Raw genomic sequence first — 18,578 nt, forward strand, 5'->3', positions numbered from 1 at the left:
TATTTCTTTCCCTGCTTGCAAATTAATATTTTTTTTTTACTTTTTAAAAAAATTTTTATTTTTATTTGTTTGAGAGAGACAGACAGAGAGAGAAAGACAGATAGAGGGAGAGAGAGAGAATGGGCGCACCAGGGCTTCCAGCCTCTGCTAACGAACTCCAGATGCGTGCGCCCCCTTGTGCATCTGGCAAATGTGGGACCTGGGGAACTGAGCCTCAAACCGGGGTCCTTAGGCTTCACAGGCAAGTGCTTAACCACTAAGCCGTCTCTCCAGCCCCACAAATTAATATTTTTTAAAGAAAGAAAAGGACATGGAAATATAGAATAGAGTAGGCAGTTTCATTTTCTTTAACAAATTACAGAAGTACTCCTTCAAAGTATAGCCTTGATGAGACTTAAATTCTATATTATACTTGGTTAAGTTAATATACAGGAAAGTGCTGAGAACTAGAATGAGATTACATTGGGTACATGTTGGGGGTTCGCACAACTGTACAGTAAGAACAAAATGTCACCCTAGCAAGGAATTTTATGTTAAATAGTAAGGTAACCTTATTTTAAGGATAAGTCACTTATAAAAGTGTTTGGTCCAGCATGAAGTAACTGGAACACAATTGTGTTTAACTTTGTAAATTTGGTAGGTTTGACAAACACCTAGGGTATTACTAAGGTGCAGCCTCCAGGATGTTGAGCCTTGCTGTAGGAAGTATACCGCTAGTATGGGGTGGGGCAGGACTTGAGGTTTTATAACCCAACCATGCTTATGGTTCTCTCTGTCTCCCTCTCTCTCTCTCTTTCCTTCACACACACACACACACACACACACACACACACACACACACACACACACACACCTTTGTCCCTGCTGATATGACAAGGTGATGTTGGTTCCTTGCTCCTGCCATGTTTTCCCCACCGTGATGGACTCTCCTCTCTAGAACTGTGAGCCAAAATAAATTCTTCCCCACCCTAAGTTTGCTTCTGGTTGGGTATTTTGCCCCAGAAACTAGGGAGTAGCTGATGTACCTGTCCTGACATAGGCAGCACCATGTTCAGGGTCTGGGGCTCTAGGCTGAATTAAAAGGGAACCAGGAGAAATCCAGCTAAGCACCAGAATTTCCTTCTTTCTACTTCCTGATCCACACAGCTTTGAGCTTCCTATCATAGTGGACTCTATCTCCTGAACCATGAGCCACAATAAACTCTTCCTTCCTTAATTTGCTTGAGAGAAGTAACTAATCTAGAAAGGCTTAAAAGAAAAAAAAAAAAAAAGCATAAGCCTACAACAGTGAAAATGCTTTTTCAAGCACTTCCCATCTCCGGTGGTTCTTAGGTATTCTGTACTCTTTCCCATCAACCTACTCCTGAACATAAAGCGAGCATCTTCATTCACTGAGGGACAAGGCCAGGGGCTAGAGAGATGGCTCAGCCAGGAAGAGCACTTGCTGTGCAAGCACAAGGCTATCTGAGTTCAATTTCCCAGCAGCCACATACACATCTGTGTATGACCATGCACATCTATAGCCTCCGTCAGGCCTGTGGGTAGTAAAGACCAGAAAGTTGCTGGGACTCCCCAACCTGGCAAGCTCTGGAATCAGCGAGGGACTTTGACCACGCAGTTGAGTGATGGAAGGGGGACAACTGATGTTCTCATGACCTACACACACATGTGCACGAAACATGTGCACACGCACTCATCACACTACACGTACACAACAAAATAATAAATACTGAAATAGCAGGCCAAATCAGAGAAGCCAGAAATCTTGAGGCATCAAAGGACGTGAAGTATATAGACAGAATGAATTGTGAGAGTTACCCCTAAGCTCCATTGTCATGCCATTTTCCCACTGACAGGCAACAGACAATGAGGCGTCAAGGACCTCATGCCCAGACAGATTCTTGGTAGGGTCTGCTTTTAGCTAGAGACAGAACAAGGAGCTGTACTATTGGATCCAGAGCAAGAACATGAAGGAGCGGAAATAATGAAACTCTCAACTGGAATGTGCAGCTTTCAGACTCCGGTAGCATTCAGCTACCTGGCCAGCCTTCTTAGACAAGTGGGTGGGAGCTTTCTGTAAACATGAAAGTTGGATGACTCATTTCTTGGGATCCTAAACAAAGCATCACTGCATAAGTCGTTACAAAGAATCCGAAAGAGATGTTGCAGCAGCTGCAGGCTTTGCAGGAGTTCTTGCAGGAGCAACAGAGAAATTAGTTCCCAATGTTTAGGAAACGTCCATAACTGAGACAAGAATTTGAGATCAGAGAACAGACACAGCAGTAAGAGCGTATGTCGTGATGAAAGGGGGCCAGCCTGAGGGCAGCCCAGTGAGTTTGGTCATGGCAATCAGTATAGGAAATTTGGAATCATTATAGCTTTGTATTCTTCTTCTGTTTTTATAGTAAGGTGTCATTGTAGCCCAGGCTGCCCTGAAATTCACTGTATAGTCCCAAGCTGGCCTTGAACTCACAGAAATCCTCCTACCTCTGCTTCCTGAATGGAGTGGTAGGATTAAAGGCATGCCACCATGCCTGGCTTTAGCTATTTTATGATAGCAAAATAGTAACTTTAAAAGAAAAACAAAGAGCCCACCTATACAAAATTATTTTCAAGTCAGTCTTCTCCAAAGTGGCCCAGACTCAAGGTGGAAAAAAAAAAAACCCACTTTGGATATTGTAGGATTTCCAGCTAGCCTTTGGACTTCTTGCTTATAGAGGCAAATCATTTCTTTATTGATTAAACAAATATACCTTGGTATCCTGATACTATAAGGGAAAACAATCTTATCTGTATCTGATAATGCCTTTATTCCTTATCACCGCTGCTGTCTGCTAGTGGTTCTGAGCATGGGGAACTAGGGAGACTTACATACCATACACTCTTCATTGCTGGAAGCAGCAATGAGGATCGCTCATGGATGAACTTAGAAGGTCACCCTTAAGTGAGAGAAAGCCAGAGGCAGGTGTTAAAACTTCCTCTTGGTTGAGGCTGGAGAGATGGCTTAAGGCACTTGCCTGCAAAGCTAGTGGATCCTGGTTCAACTCTCCAGGACCCATGTAAGCCAGATGCACAAAGGGATGCATGCATCTGGAGTTCATTTGCAGTGGCTGGAGGCCCTGGTGCACCTATTGTCACTCTCTCTCTCTTTCTCTCTGCTTCTTACTCTTTCTCAAATAAATAAGTTAATTAATAGATAAATAAATAAATAAATAAAACTTCCCCTTGGTTCTTCACATGTGGAACTCCAGAGCTCCAGAGTCATTTCACCCATTAGACAAAGCTTCTTAAGTCTTTGTAGTTAATACAAAACATGAACTTGTTATTTGCCATAGCTAAATAATTTAGGCATGATTCATAGGATAAAGTCAATAAAAATAGTTCAAATAAGAATATTAAATGACAAAAATGAAGCAGAAGAAAAATATCTGAAGGACAAGAAAAATTGGACTTATGAGAGCTAGAACTTCTAGGCAAAGAAGCTGTCAAATGCATCAATTCAATATGACCTCATTAGATTTTCTTGTCAAGGGATTATATAACAGACAATTTCTGAACTTCTACAGAAAACAGAATAATGCCAGGAGCTTATGTCAGAGAACAGCACAATGTTGGTGGAAATTGGGTTTAGCATGGGCCACACCAAGACAAACAGCCACGGAAGAGCACAGGCCGTGCATTGAGTCATCCCCCTATAAATGACAAAGATCGGAAATAAGGGATTTTCTTCACCCAAAAGACATCCTAGTTACTAAAGCTGTAATACAAAATATAACTAAAGTCAACAAAAGGAAATTGAAAAGGAATGTATTAATTATACCAAGGGTAGGATGCATGACATTTTTCACCACCTAATATCACAATAGGTAGGTGGATTAGCTAATTATACCATCTGACTTGGAAACTACAGAAAGGATTATATCAAATAATGCCATATAAAGCTCTTAGCTGACTTCCTTTGCTTGAATGGCATTCACATGTTAGTGACAGAAGTTACTCTGTGAAAACAGGAATGCAGTAAAACAGTTTTCCTGACCACCTACATCTAGCCTGCACTAAACTGCACAACACATTCCTTTCAGTAAATACACTTTTTATAGCCTCCATTCTAGTGACTGTTAGAAGCTGCAAACAGGGTTATGATATTTAATGAATATACAAAATGCAGCTGCACTTTGAGCTGCTGGCAGTGGGCCAATAATTTTAATGTAATTTTCTTGAAAAGAGGAAGCGCAAGGAACAATTACAACAGGAATCATTTTATTTTCCTATGAGTTCTTAATCTGGTGAGAGATAATAGCAGATGCAAGGTATTTTATATGGTAGTCCACCAAAAGTCAGGATCAGCATAGGCAGGATATATTCCAAGGAAGTGGCATATAAATATGACAATGCTATCACAGGATGAGACATTCCCACAAGACAGTGAGATTACATCACATGAATTGGGCATCCTTTTGATATAATGTACAAGAAATCTAAAGCACATCATCTTAAACCAAAATGGAAATACATGGGGCTTGAGAGATGGCTTAATGATTAAGGCAACTTGCCTGCAAAGCCTAAGGACCCAATCTCAATTCCCCAGAACTCACGTAAGCCCAATGCACAAGGTGGCACGTGTGTCTGGAGTTCATTTGCAGTGGCTAGAAGCCCTAGTGTGCCCATTCTCTCTCTCTCTCTCCCTCTCCCTCTCTCTCTCTCTCTCTCTCTCTCTCTCTCTCTCTCTTTCGCTCTCCCTCTCTCTCTGTGTCTCTCAAATAAATAAATATTGATTTTAAAAAGGGAAGTATATAGTTTGCATAACTACATAACAGTTAAAGAAGGTGTAGAACTAGCTAGAACCAAGGGCCCTAACCACCAGGCTCTCTCTCCTACTGGGGGTATTAGTTTGCTTTCCTCTGCTAGTGCTTCGCTATGAAGAAAGAGTATCTAGGCTCATATACTAGTAACTTCATGAAAAAATTTTAAGAAAGGGTTTTTTTTTTGGAGGCAAGCCCAATAGACTGGTGTGTGTGTGTGTGTGTGTGTGTGTGTGTGTGTGTGTGTGTGTGTTTGTGTGTGTGTGCGTGTAAGAAAGAGAGAAAGAGAGAATTGACATGCCAGGACCTCTAGACACCGTAGTTGAACTCCAGCAACATGTGCCATCTAGTGCACATGGGCAACCTTGCATACTTGCATCAGCTTGTGACTGACTTACATGGGATCTGGAGAGCCAAACACGGGTCCTTAGGCTTCACAGGCAAGCGCCTCAACCACTAAGGCATCTCTCCAGCCCAGAAAGGATTCTTACTTGTCTAATTTGAAAAGTTGACCAGTACCTCTGGCTAGGTTATAAGGTCAAGTATAGATTCCCACCTTTAAACCAAAATCTGTGGCATGGGGGCAGGGAGGTCATGCAGACCCTGTTATCATCCATTGACTCTTTAATCAAAATCTCTCAATATACAGATAAGGTCAAAAAGAAAAAGAATAGTCAATAACACCTATAGGAGAAATTCTACTACTTAGCATTAATTAGAGAAAATGTAGAAAGAGTCTTATCAAAATTATCAGGTAAAGATAGCCTATAGAATGAGAAGGAATATTTGTAACTCATACATAAAGGTCCAATATTCAGAACATCTGAAGAGCTCTTTTAACTCAATGACTAAAAGACAGAGAACATAATTAAAACTAGGCATTCAAATTCCAGAAGAAATATATGTCCCCACTTACTTACTGACTTCAATTCAATAAAACCAACCTAAGTAACACCAAGGTAGTTGTGAACTGTCTTACTTCCGACTTTCCAGTTTGCTTTCTCTGCTCTCTGCTTCCTTCCCTTGTTACTTGCATCGACTAAACTCTTTATAGTGTTGAAAGAAGCCCTGATCCAACTAGTGACAGCACAAGAGGGGACTTAAGAAAAAATATATATGTAGGGAAAGCTGATGCTCAGGAGTGATGAGAGCCAGGAATTCTAAACCGGCTAGTCCCCCTGTCTAGAGTTCCCAGTCCGTCTGTGTGGGTCAGTGTCAAATCAGCGCCTTCCCATCTAGGAGCATCGTCAGGCAGCACCAAATTCACATCCACAGTCTGTTCTGATGGCCTCTTTCCACCCCATTAGCGAGGAAGGGGATCCCACACCAGCCAAGTGAATGAATATATGACACGTGACACTGGATGAGTGACATCAGTCCCTTCCGTTAGTCATTTTACTTTGCAGTTCAGAGGTGAGGACACTGTTAACAGTTCGCAAAAGCCCAGGGCCTGCAACCACAAAACCAAGTGAGCAAACAGAGGGACCCACGGGGGACTGAGGGCTGCAGCTTTCCAGTACCAAAAGGGAGCTGACCCGTTGGTTCTGCAGGAGCATATGTTTGGACTGTGTGAGTTATTCATCACCCTGACAGAGACTAAAACCTGCTATTTGGAGAGAAACAGAACTGTATTTGGTGTGTTGGATCAGGAGGGTTGATTGGCTTGGGGAAGTGATCAGCAGGAGGAGGGGACTTGCAGTCTGGTCACTGGAGGCCTTCTCCACGTCCAATATCAAGTTAGCACTTACAATTTTAGTTTTCAAAAGTATTTTTACTTACTCATTTGCAAACAGAGAGAGATACAGAAAAAGAGAAACAGATGGAGAGAAAGGGTGCACCACATATGTGCCCCACTTTGTGAACCTGGCTTTATGTGAGTACTGAGGAACTGAATCCACGTTGTTAGACTTCTCAGGCAAGCACCTTAGTGGCTGAACTATCTCTCCAGCCCTAATTTTAGTTTTGTTTGGTGTTTTACTTTAATTAATTTATTTATTTCGAGGCAAGCCCAACAGACTGGTCCTTTTTTAATGTGTGTATGTGAGAGAGAGAGAAAATTTGCCCACTAGGACCTCCAGCCACTGCATTCGAACTCCAGACACATGGGCTCCCTTGTGCACATGTGCGACATTCTGTGCTTGTATCACTGTACGTCTGGCTTACATGGGATCTGGAGAGTTGAACATGAGTCCTTCCACTTCACAGGCAAGCGCCTTAACTGTTAAGCCATCTCTCCAGCTAGTAATTTTACTGTTGATGCCACACAATTTCAACACAAGGAAAGGAGTGCTCCTTTCCCTTAATTCCATGTTTTTGTATCATTTGTTTATTTGTTTGCAAACAGAAAGAGAGAAAGTAAGAGAGAATAGGTCCTCAAAGCCCTCCCACCACTGCAAACAAACTCCAGATGCACGTGCCACTCCATGCATCTGGCCTTCCATGGACACTGCGGAATTGAACCCAGGCCATCATGCTTCGCAAGCAAGTGCCTTTAACCACTGAGCCATCTCTGCAGCCCTTAATTCCCATTTGATAACACTATATGGGGATGCTATTGCTCTCAGCTGGCTGAGATGACATGCTCACCTTTAAGCTTCATGTCAGGAGTGTGGAGCTTTGATTGTCAGGTTCATAAGACAGAGAAGTGATTCCCCCTGTCAAACACAACTTCCTCTTAAAAAAAAAATATTTTATTTTATTTATTTATTTGAGAGAGAGACAGAAAAAGAAAGAGAGAGAGAATAGGCATGCCAGAGCCTCTAGCCACTGCAAACAAACTCCACATGCATGTGTCACCTTGCCCAACTGGCTTATGTGGGTACTGGGGAATTGAACCTGGGTCCTTAGGCTTCTCAGGCAAGTGCCTAACCACTAAGCCATCTCTTCAGCCCACACAACTTTGTCTTGATCAAAAAACAAACTAAGGGGCTAGGGAATTGCCCCAGTGGGTGAAATACTTGCCATGCAAGTGTTAATTGAAGTTCAGGGGTGCAGGACAATTGAAAGTTCATGGGCCAGCTAGCCTGGTGAATGCAGTTTGAGGATTGAATCAAAAGATCATGGGATGGCAAAGAACAAAGAGACCCTATCTCAATCAAGATGGAAGGCAAGAATCATGGCATATGAACCTGCACACATACACATACACACACATATCATTCATGCACACATATAAGTTATTTTTAAAATAAGCCCTAGGGCTAAAGAGATGGCTTAGTGGTTAAGCGCTTGCCTGTGAAGCCTAAGGACCCCAGTTCAAGGCTCAATTCCTCAAGACCCACATTAGCCAGACACACAAGGGGGTGCACGTATCTGGAGTTGGTTTGCAGTAGCTAGAGGCCTTGGTGCACCCATTCTCTCTGTCTCTTGATCTGTCTTTTTCTCTGTGTCTGTTGCTCTCAAATCAATAACTAAAAAATGAACAAAAAGATATTAAAATAAGCCTTAATCATAGCTGTGTGTGTGTGTTCCCTCTGCTCCTTTACTTCCTCTCTCTCTCTCACTTGGTTTCTTCTTTCTATTCTCTTTGTTTTTCCTCTCCCTTCCTTCATCTCTGTTCTATATTTTCCTTCTTTTTTCTACCCCCTTTATGTCTTTTACTTTTACTATTTTCTTGTCCCCTTTTATCTTTCTTTCTTTCTTTCTTTCTTTCTTTCTTTCTTTCTTTCTTTCTTTCTTTCTTTCTTGTTTTTTTGGGGGGGAGAGTGGGGGTTGTTTGTTTGTTTGTTTTGGGAGGTAGGGACTCACTCTAGCCCAGGCTAACGCGGAATGCACTATGTAGTATCAGGTTGGCCAAGAACTCACAGTGATCCACCTACCTCTGTTTCCCAAGTGCTGGGATTGAAGGTGTGTGCCAGGATTCAGAGTATGTGGCATCACACCTGGCTTTGCTTATTGTCTTTCGATCAGTCTCCTTCTCTTATCTTTCCATTCATTTTTATAGCATGTGCCTGTCAAAGCCGCCAGCAGCAATCCGTTGCATAAGTAATGAGGTTTTGATGGTCTTCACTTGATTTTTACGTCTTACTGAATCACCCGTATCAGAAGTTGAAGTGCAAGTGGACAGAGTTTAAATGAGCTGTCAGCCTATCCTTCCTGTCCAAACTGATGGAAAACTGCCCAGCTGCTTGGCAAACTTACCCTTATTGTGCGGTGTTTCTGTGGAATAACCAACGATGAGTTCATAAACCAAAAATTATATCCTACAACTATAGAAATCCTAAACTTGCAAAAAAATAAATCTCCCTGTGCCATTGCAATTTTTATGGGAATCACTTCTTTGGATCTACTTTCCATCTTGCAGTGCTTCTAATTAAATGATTGTTGAACTTTACTCTTGGATGCACTCTGTGTGGCGAAGTGGACATGAAAGCATTATTGGCCAGAACCTGAGGGCTGAGCAAAGGCCACAACGAGCACCCAGTTGATGTGGTCACTAACACTGGGTTTCGGTATGAAGGCAATTGAAACACTTTAGGCTCTAAGCAAACAATAGTAACATCTTCAATGATGCAGTTGACAGCTAGTCAATAGGAAGCAGCACAAACACAATTAAGTCCATTTAAGGCTGTGTGTTCTTAGGCTATTTGCTTTCTAACTGCATTCTTTGGAGAGTCTCTTATTCATACTCACAGACTCTTATGCAGTTTGTGGTTTAGGGTAGGGACTCAAATAATTGTCCTACTTGCCTCACTAAATGAATGAAAAAAAAATGAAGGGTGCCAAATTATCTAAAATAGATCTCTCGTGCAGTGAAAAGAACATTTTGAACCCTCCAAGTCTGGTGATACATGGGACTTGGGCTTCCTGGAGCTCCCTTTTAAGACTTTTTCTGCTGCCTTAGAAGTTGATGAGAGCCACGAAGAATCTTGGGCCAAGACTTCTGGATGCCACGATGAACAGAAATCATGTCTAAAACTACTCCAGACTAATAACGAAAATTCTTTCTGAAACTTAACCTTTAAAATGATGAACACGGGGCTGGAGAGATGGCTTACTGGTTAAGGCGCTTGCCTGCAAAGCCTAAGGACCCATGTTTGACTCTCCAGATCCCAAGTAAGCCAGATGCACAAAGCTGAGGCAAGCACAAGATGGCACATACCCACTAGGTGGTGCAAGCATCTGGAGTTCAATTTCAGTGGGTAAGGCCCTGGCACACAAATTCTCTCTCTTGCTCGCTTGCTAAAATGGAAAAAAAAAAAAAAAAAAAAAAAAAAAACAGAAAAAATAATTTTAAAAAAGGATGAAAATGTAGAAAAGAAAATCCCAGTATCCTCAGATGTGTCAAGTAGAAATAATTTTAGAAAAACCTATACATGCTGAAAAATCAAAACAATATGTAGATAACTAATGTCTTAAATTTTATAAGATTGAGCTTTATTCTGTCCCTTTGTTGTTGTATTGTCTTGGTAATAGTATACATTCTGGTAAATAATGTTTTTTTTTTTCTAAGTCAATACTAAATTCAGGGCTTTTGGTCACTGGGGTTGGCCTTGGCCATGCTAAAAGCTAGCACTTCCTGGTCCTTACATGCACAGAGATGCTAAGCCAGTGGAGAGCCATCTTCCTTTCCTCCCTGGCTGCCAGTAAATAGCTACCATTGTGAATGAGTGTCTGGACAAGGAAGTCCACAGTCAATTGACTATTTCAGAGAAAACAAATCATCAAGCCTTTCACCCTGGGAGGCCAATAGTCCTGAAGTAGCCAAAATTCCCAAGACTACATCGGAGGTCGTCTGTCAGGAGCCATTCTGTCACCCAGCGCAGCATCACATGGCCAGGCACAAAGGATGGTACAGGGTCAGGCACGCCTGTGTCACAAAAGCCAAGGTTTGGCATCAAATCTTCCTTCGCTTGCATTGGCTCTTAGTTGAAGTGGGAACGGGTACTTGGCTGAGAGAAGTTAATGAGCACTACATGTAGGCACTGGTCTTCCAGAACCCTCATGGTAAAGTTTGTGACGGAGTTGGAGAGAGACTTGTGTCTCACTGTCAGCCCACCACACACTGACGCCTCAGAAATGCAAACTGTAGAGCTGCTGCACTTGATCACCATATAAATGATACCAAGTAACATCCTAATCAGGTGCTCTCATAATCAAGTGACATTATAAGCAGCTGATATGGTAATCTGTTGATAGTATAAAGAGATACAGTCATAATCGGGTGATATCAAAAGCAGGTATCAGGTACATCTCTTTATACATAGATATGAAATACACATTAATTGAAGCTCTTGTGTTGTTCCTTCTACTCTTACTCTGAACAGCTGAAATTGATGGTAATGATCACTTTTACCTAATAAACTTTTAAATATATTTTTATGAGAGAGAGAAAACAAACAAGTAAGAGAGAGAGAATTGGCATGACAGGGACTCTAGCCACCACAATTGAACTCCAGATGTATACACCACCTTGTGCTTGCATCACCTTGTGCATCTGGCTTATGTGAGATTTTGGAGAATTGCCTTAACTGCTAGGCCATCTCTCTAGTCCAAAGGATCTGGAGAGTCAAACATGGGTCCTTAGGCTTTGTAGGCAAGCACCTTAACCTCTAAGCCATCTATCCAGCCACCTAATAAATATTTTTAACTTGCTTTAAAAATTAACATCAATATTGCATATTGCTTATGGGGACTCTTAAAAAAGCTGACTATAAAGTTACCAACAGACCCAGTTATTCCCTTACTGGGCATGTACCCTAAAAGCTCCACACCTCAACTTAGAGAGATGTGCTCAATCATGTTTATAGCTGCTCAATTTGTAATAGCTAAGAGCTGGAATCAACTCAGATGTCCATCATTAGATGAATTAATAACTAAGATGTGGTATATCTACATGATAGAATTCTACACAGCAGCAAGGGAAAACAACACAATGAAATTTGAAGAAAAATGGTCAAACCTGGAACAGATCATTCTCAGTGAACTCACCCAATCACAGAAAGATAATCGCCACATAGTCTCACTCATCTACAGCTCCTAACCTGAATCTACCCAAGATACCAACATATCTAGCAAGCATCTCAAGGACTGGACAATAGGGTGAGTGGGAAGGGAGGGGAGGGTAAGGAAGGGGGTGGGGGACACAAATGTGGACCCAAATGGCAATGTTACCATAAAATTCTACATCCTAAAAGACAGACCAAATGCTTGAACCTTCACCAGGCCCTTAGAGGGAATGCCTGAGTCACAAGGCCCTGGAGAGTGTACAATGAAGACTGACCTTAATCTTCTCCTGTTTCTGTTTCTCTCCCTCTCTCCCTCTCTCCCTCTCTCCCTCTCTCCCTCTCTCTCTCTCTCTCTCTCTCTCCCTCTCTCTCTCTCTCTCTCTCTCTCTCTCTCTCTCATTCTCTTCTCTTTCATTTCTGTATCTCTTTTATAATACTTATCTATTTCTTTCCTCTCTTCTTGGGTGCTGACCTGTAAATCCCAGTACCAGCAGGTGGCTATCATCCACAATGAGCTCTTGATCAGAGAGACCTGCAAAGTATCCCAAAAGAAGTCAGATTTCTGTCAGAGTACTTGATGACCCACCAAAGGTCAGTGGTAAGACTCAACTGCTGAAGACACCATATGCTGTTGGCATGTAACATGGAGTGACATGGCTGGAAGCTGGAAGAGAGTCAGTCCCCAGACAGTCAGAGCATCTAGTGATAGAAGGTGCTACATGAGCAACTGGGGGAAAATGACCAATATCTGTCCAAGCAACTCCTGGTCTAACCTACTTAGCAGCAAACAACTTGACGTGATGCACACACTAGTGCAATAGTGGCACACAGCCAGGGTAGGAAACCAAGTGCTCTTGGTTTGGCTAACTGATCTGCTCAATGGAACAGAACCCATAGCTGGAGCTGGGAAACAAGTTAGAACCATATCCAAAAATGAGCCTGCTTTCCATTAACAAGCTTCCACCTATCATGGGCTAGAAAAGGGCCTACACCTATTAAATTCTCTCTAAAAAAATAATGGTTATCCCATTTATCTTGTGCTAACTTTATTTTCTGTCAGAGAATCTTCTTCTGTTTTTCAGATACACACAGATCCTAAGGAGAGAACCACCCCATCATACCTCAAAAGGGCCCCAGCTGAAACTAAGAATAATTGGGGAAACAAGTAAGAGGGCTGTTTTCCTTGTGAACCTAGTATCAGCACAAGGGTGAAGGAGATAGACACAGAGAACAATCAACCACTACCAAACCAGAGATCCAGAGACTCAGAGGCTCCCAAACCTCATCACTGAAGCAGACCTAAAATGAACCCAACATGGCTCAGGGAACTTTGCAGAAGAGGGGGTGGAAAGAATGCCAGAGCCACATATTGGGTCATGATACACAAAGACATTTCCTCCTACCCATAACTGATATCTTATTCCGCAATGCACAATGCATATACCCCAACAGGGAGGGTCTCTGTGGAGGGGGGAGGACAGGAAGGAGGCTAATAATGGTACCAATTTGACTTTATTCACTGAGTACAAAACTAATAAAAAAAAATAGCATCTAAACTGGTCTTAACATTATTCAAAACAAAATTAAACAATTTTAAAGTCATATAGGTTTAATAATAGTCTTCACATGCATAGTTTTTTCCTCACACACTTTTTACTGCAAAGATATTTTTGAAACATGCAATGTTTTTTCAAGGTTAATATCTCCTCAAAATTCTCTTACTTAATACATACAATCTGTATAAGATAGTGTGATTAAACAATAAAACATTTAACTGGACTTCGAACTTCTTCATTTTACTGTTGAATAAAATTGAGACCAGTGACATTAAATGACTTGAAATTGGCCAACAACTAGTTAACGCCAGAGCTGAGGCTAAACCCCACATGCCCTGACTTGGTGCACAGGGCTCTTTCTTCTTATCCAAACCCACATACATGACATGAGAGTGCTTTCAAACTAGGGTATGCACAACCCTGCAGGCAATGGCAGCGTGCCAGGGAGGTGAAGCCACGGGATAAACACAGGGTGTCTTGCTTCAGTGTAAATATTACTCAAAGAGTTGAGGAGAGTTTGGGGAGCCACTTTATTTTTATATTAAAACAAGATTGATTATAAAGACGAATACACATTTTACATGAATTTTTAAGATTTCAAGCTGGGTTCCTTAGGCCATATTCCCATCCCATAGAGATAAAAGCTCTCTGTTTATTCTGCTAAGGAGACTTCTTGGTGAAAAAGGAAAAAAAAAAAAAAAAAACCTATTCCACCAATATGAGGATGTCTGAAAATGAGTTTTATCTAAAACATGCCTTCATTGTCCTCCATCTCTGATATTCCATAGTTAAATTTGCATGATTTTAGTTTCCATGGTCATTGAATTTTCTCAAAGAGAAATGACAATAAATAAGTTGCTGCTATAAGGTTTATTATCATCTTATTCAGTAAAAGGTAAAAAGATTTAAGAATAAAGGATGTTCAAAAGGGAAAATTGGGGGGGAGGGTATTACCATGGGATATTTTTTATAATGGAAAATGTTAATAAAAATTGAGAAAAAAAGAATAAAGGATGAGCTTCTTTTAAAATGTAATATGGAGGGCTGGAGAGATGGCTTAGTGGTTAAGTGCTTGCTTGTGAAGCCTAAGGACCTTGGTTCAAGGCTCGACTCCCCAGGACCCACATTAGCCAGATGCACAAGGGGGTGCATGCATCTGGAGTTCATTTGCAGTGGCTAGAAGCCCTGGCACACCTATTCTCTCTCTCTCTCTCTCTCTCTCTCTCTCTCTCTCTCTCTCTCTCTCCCTCCCTCTCTCTCTCTCTATCTCTCTCAAATAAATAAAAATAAACAAAAAAGATTTTTAAAAATATAAATAAATAAAAGGTAATATAGAAATTACCTGGTTAATAATTTACTTTTGTAAGATGTTGGTAAATCTATTTTGGACAAAGTTCTAAAACATTAAATTTGTTCAATGTACAAGATTGAACAAGTGGTATACATCTCCATTTTTCCATGTATCATATTAATAAGTAGCATCTGAAATACTATAATATATATTGACATAAAACTAGAAGACAAGGCTGGAGAGATGGCTAAGTGGTTAAAGCATTTACCTACAAAGACTAATGACTGGGAATCAATTCCTCAGTACCACATAAAGCTGAATTCACAAAGTAACACATGCAGCTTGAATTCCTTTGCAGTGATTAGAGGCATGATCTCCCCCTTATAAATAAATAAAAATAATTTTTAGTGGAAAACAAGGGCTGGAGGGATGGCTTAGAGGTTAAGGTGCTTGCTTGTGAAGCGTAAGTACTCATATTCGACTCTCCAAGTCCCACATAAGCCAGACGCACAAGATGATGCAAGCACACAAGGTCGTACATGCGCACAACGTGGTGCACATGTCTGGAACTCAATTGCAGGGCTGGAGGCCCTAGCATGCCAATTCTCTCTCTCATAAAAAAAGTGGAAAACAAAAGCAAGGCATGGTGATGCACACCTCTAATCCTAGCACACAGGAGGCAGAAATAGAGGGATCACCGTGAGTTTGAAGCCAGCCTCAGACTACAGAGTGAGTTCCAGGTCAACATGGGTTAGAGTCATACCTTGCCTCAAAAACAAATGTAAGACAAGAGGCCAACCAATTATTTCATACATTTCACAATAGGCCATTGTTGTTCACTTTTATTTTGGGGAAAATAACAGAAGAAACTACAAAGTTCTCAGATTATCATTCCTTCCATGACAACGTGAAAGATTACCTACCTTCAACCCAACTCCAAATCTTTGTAGAGTTCCTCAACTATTGTGTTCTTTATTTCTGTACCATGATTTTTGATGCATTATTCCAATACTATTTTTAAAATACAAGTAGCCTAACCCATTTAAAAAAAAGAAACTAGGGCTGGAGAGATGGCTTAGCAGTTAAGCGCTTGCCTGTGAAGCCTAAGGACCCCGGTTCGAGGCTCGGTTCCCCAGGTCCCACGTTAGCCAGATGCACAAGGGGGCGCACGTGTCTGGAGTTCGTTTGCAGAGGCTGGAAGCCCTGGCGCGCCCATTCTCTCTCTGCCTCTTTCTCTCTCTGTCGCTCTCAAATAAATAAATAAATTAAAAAAAGAAACTATATCTGATTCCTCAATTTCAGGCTCAAATTCAGTTCAATCATGAACTGACTGCAGTATGTTAAGCCTTGATATAAGAGGAGATGTCACAAACAGAATCCTGCCTCCAAAGTGACTCAAGAGAGAGGGCCAACATTGATAAGGATCTTGGTTGTCCACTAGAACTAGATGGTAAAACCGTATTGCTGAAGACACCACATGCTTGGGCTACAGGTCACTGAGAAATCAAGCTGGAGCTGAGCTGGAAACCTTCTCCCTGTTGACTTGTCGTCAGAATGCTAGAAAGAGCTACGCTGCATGTCGTCTTTTAAGAGACAGAAAAGTCACCAAAGGTGTTAAACAACAGGCCCTGTAAACCTAATGGCTGTCCAGCCAGGCTAAGTGGTGCAATAATGGCATTCTGTTATGTGGGAAACCAACTGCTGTATGATGTGACTGAAGGCCCAATCCACCGGAGGGAATACATGCCTGGTACTGAAAACCTTGCCAAAGGTCATAACTCCTAGGGAAGTAATAACTACTGTTATCTGGCTAAATACATATATTTGCCCCCAAATTTCCCCCTAAACACTAGTGCTTATGCCCATGTATATGCTTCTTACTTTTTGTTAGAGAACCTTCTCTTTTCAGGTGGTGTTGACCGCTGGGGTAATGCAAACTCACCATACTGTTGAGAAGAAGTGACAGTGGAGGCATTCAGCAGTGAGACAGCTCTATCACACCCTTCAAAGCTCAGGGTCCATTGCAGAAAAAGGAGTCAGAAATAATGTAAGAGCCAAAAGAAGGGGAGGACTGCTTACAAGCTATCATCTACACACAAAGTGATCTTGATATTCATGGCCTCACAGTGGCTGACACTACAGACCCAAGATCTGCATAATATGAGGGAAAATATCATGGTATCAAGGTGGGATAGAGACTGGTTGGAAAGAAGGGATTTAGTGGAGAAGGGGTTGGGAAAGGAAAGGGAAAGGTGATAAGAAGGGATTATTATCATGGTATATTGTCTATATTTATGGAAGTTGTCAATAAATAGTTTTTTTAAAAAAAAGAGAGAGGGAACCCAATTCATTAATGAGGTTACAGGATAGTTTGTGCTGTGGATTCAGGGTCACATCATTCAAGAGTCAGGGAAATGGTAGAGAGGGAGCAGAAAGAATGTAAGCGCCAGAGGATGGGAGAAGTGCTGTGGAAAGCTGTCTTCCAGACGTGACGTAGCCATGGCATTCATGAACGCACAGGGACTGTGCTTACCAGCACGAGACCTGCAGAATATTGTAGAGTATGGGACCCAACATCATTCAGTCATGGATAGTGGAGGAGGGGGTTAAGATGTCAAAACAGAAGAGGGTCTAGGTGGAAAGAAGAAGTTGAGTGGGGGTGGGGGAGAGGGGACAAGAGAAGTAATGGGAAAGAATTGTAATCAAAATTATATACAAATATAAAACTGATAATTAATTTCAATGTTAAACTTGCCAAATAATTGTTCAATTGATGTTTCCTTTTTTTTTTTTTTCAGTTTTGCTTGTGTGTGTCCATGTGAATAATGTGGTGTGTGCCGTGTATGCCTGGCCTGGTAGAACCCCATACACTTGCCTGCTGAGGCCAAAGTGGAACATTGAGTAAACAGTTCAATCACTCTTCCAACTGTTCTTGCTTTGAGCCAGAACCTCTGTCTCTGTTTCTGTCTCTCTATCTCTGTTTTTATGTCTTTTTTAAAAAGCATTCTTCCTTTTTTAATTTTTTTAGTAACTTATTTATTTGAGAGAGAGAGAGAAAGAAAGAGAAGAAGGAGGAGAGAGAGAATGGGCATGCCAGAGACTCTAGCCACTGCAAACAAACTCCAAACACATGTGCCATCCACCTTGTGCATCTGGCTTACGTGGGTCCTAGGGAATCAAACCTGGGCTCTTTGGCTTTTCAGTAAAGTACTTTAACTGCTGAGCCATCTCTCTAACCCTCTGTCTTTTTAAATTCTGGGCTTCGTAGGGTTTTAAAAATACTCAGGTCTCAGTTCCCCTGCAGGACTGGGGCTACAAACCTGCATGGTCCTGCCCAGCTGTTTTATGTGGGTTCTGAAGATTTGAACTCAGGCAACCTCAGGCCCCCTCAGGCCCTTGTGTTGGACAGGAAGTGTACTTAACTGCTGAGCCATCTCTCCAGCCTTTCAATCCATGTTTTCTGTGGATGAAAGATTGTGTATTTGCCCTTGACCAAAAAAAAAAAAAAAGAATCAGTTACGAAGTTCCATTTTTCTATGCATTTCTATGCATTGGAATCTTGGAGAGACTCAGGACTGCCAGCCCATATTCACCCTGGCTCTGGCTCTACAATGAGGCAAGAGAGCCATTGGCTTCAATACAAATTGCAAGGGGCACCAAAACCTCAGCATTAAAATAAATATCTTAATTAGATATATATAAATTAAGATATAATGATATATATATAATTTTTTTATTTATTTGTTAGAGACTGGGGGGAGAGTAAGAATGCCAGGCTCTTCAGCTACTGCAAACAAATTCCACACACATGACCCACCATGTGCATGTGGCTTGCCTGGGTTCAGAGAAATCAACCCTGGTTGCTTGGGCTTCGCAGGCAAGTGCCTTAACCGCTAAGCCACCTCTCCAGACCATTCATGATAAAAAAAATTTTTTTAATTTTTTTTTGTTCATTATTTATTTATTTATTTGAGAGTGACAG

General features: G+C 41.5%; 1 protein-coding gene across 1 annotated transcript in view; it reads left to right on the forward strand.

The window, feature by feature from the left end:
* The first annotated feature begins 17,095 nt into the window (after positions 1-17,095).
* The window catches only part of Lrrc72 (leucine rich repeat containing 72), a 57,998-nt gene continuing 56,515 nt past the window's right edge, over positions 17,096-18,578 (forward strand). Inside the window, exon 1 of the mRNA XM_045135641.1 lies at positions 17,096-17,157. Within this exon, the coding sequence (XP_044991576.1) occupies positions 17,096-17,157 (62 nt within the window). The remainder of the gene's footprint in view (positions 17,158-18,578) is intronic.

The sequence above is a fragment of the Jaculus jaculus genome, chromosome 16 (assembly GCF_020740685.1).
Source record: "Jaculus jaculus isolate mJacJac1 chromosome 16, mJacJac1.mat.Y.cur, whole genome shotgun sequence".
In the NCBI taxonomy this organism is placed as follows: domain Eukaryota; kingdom Metazoa; phylum Chordata; class Mammalia; order Rodentia; family Dipodidae; genus Jaculus; species Jaculus jaculus.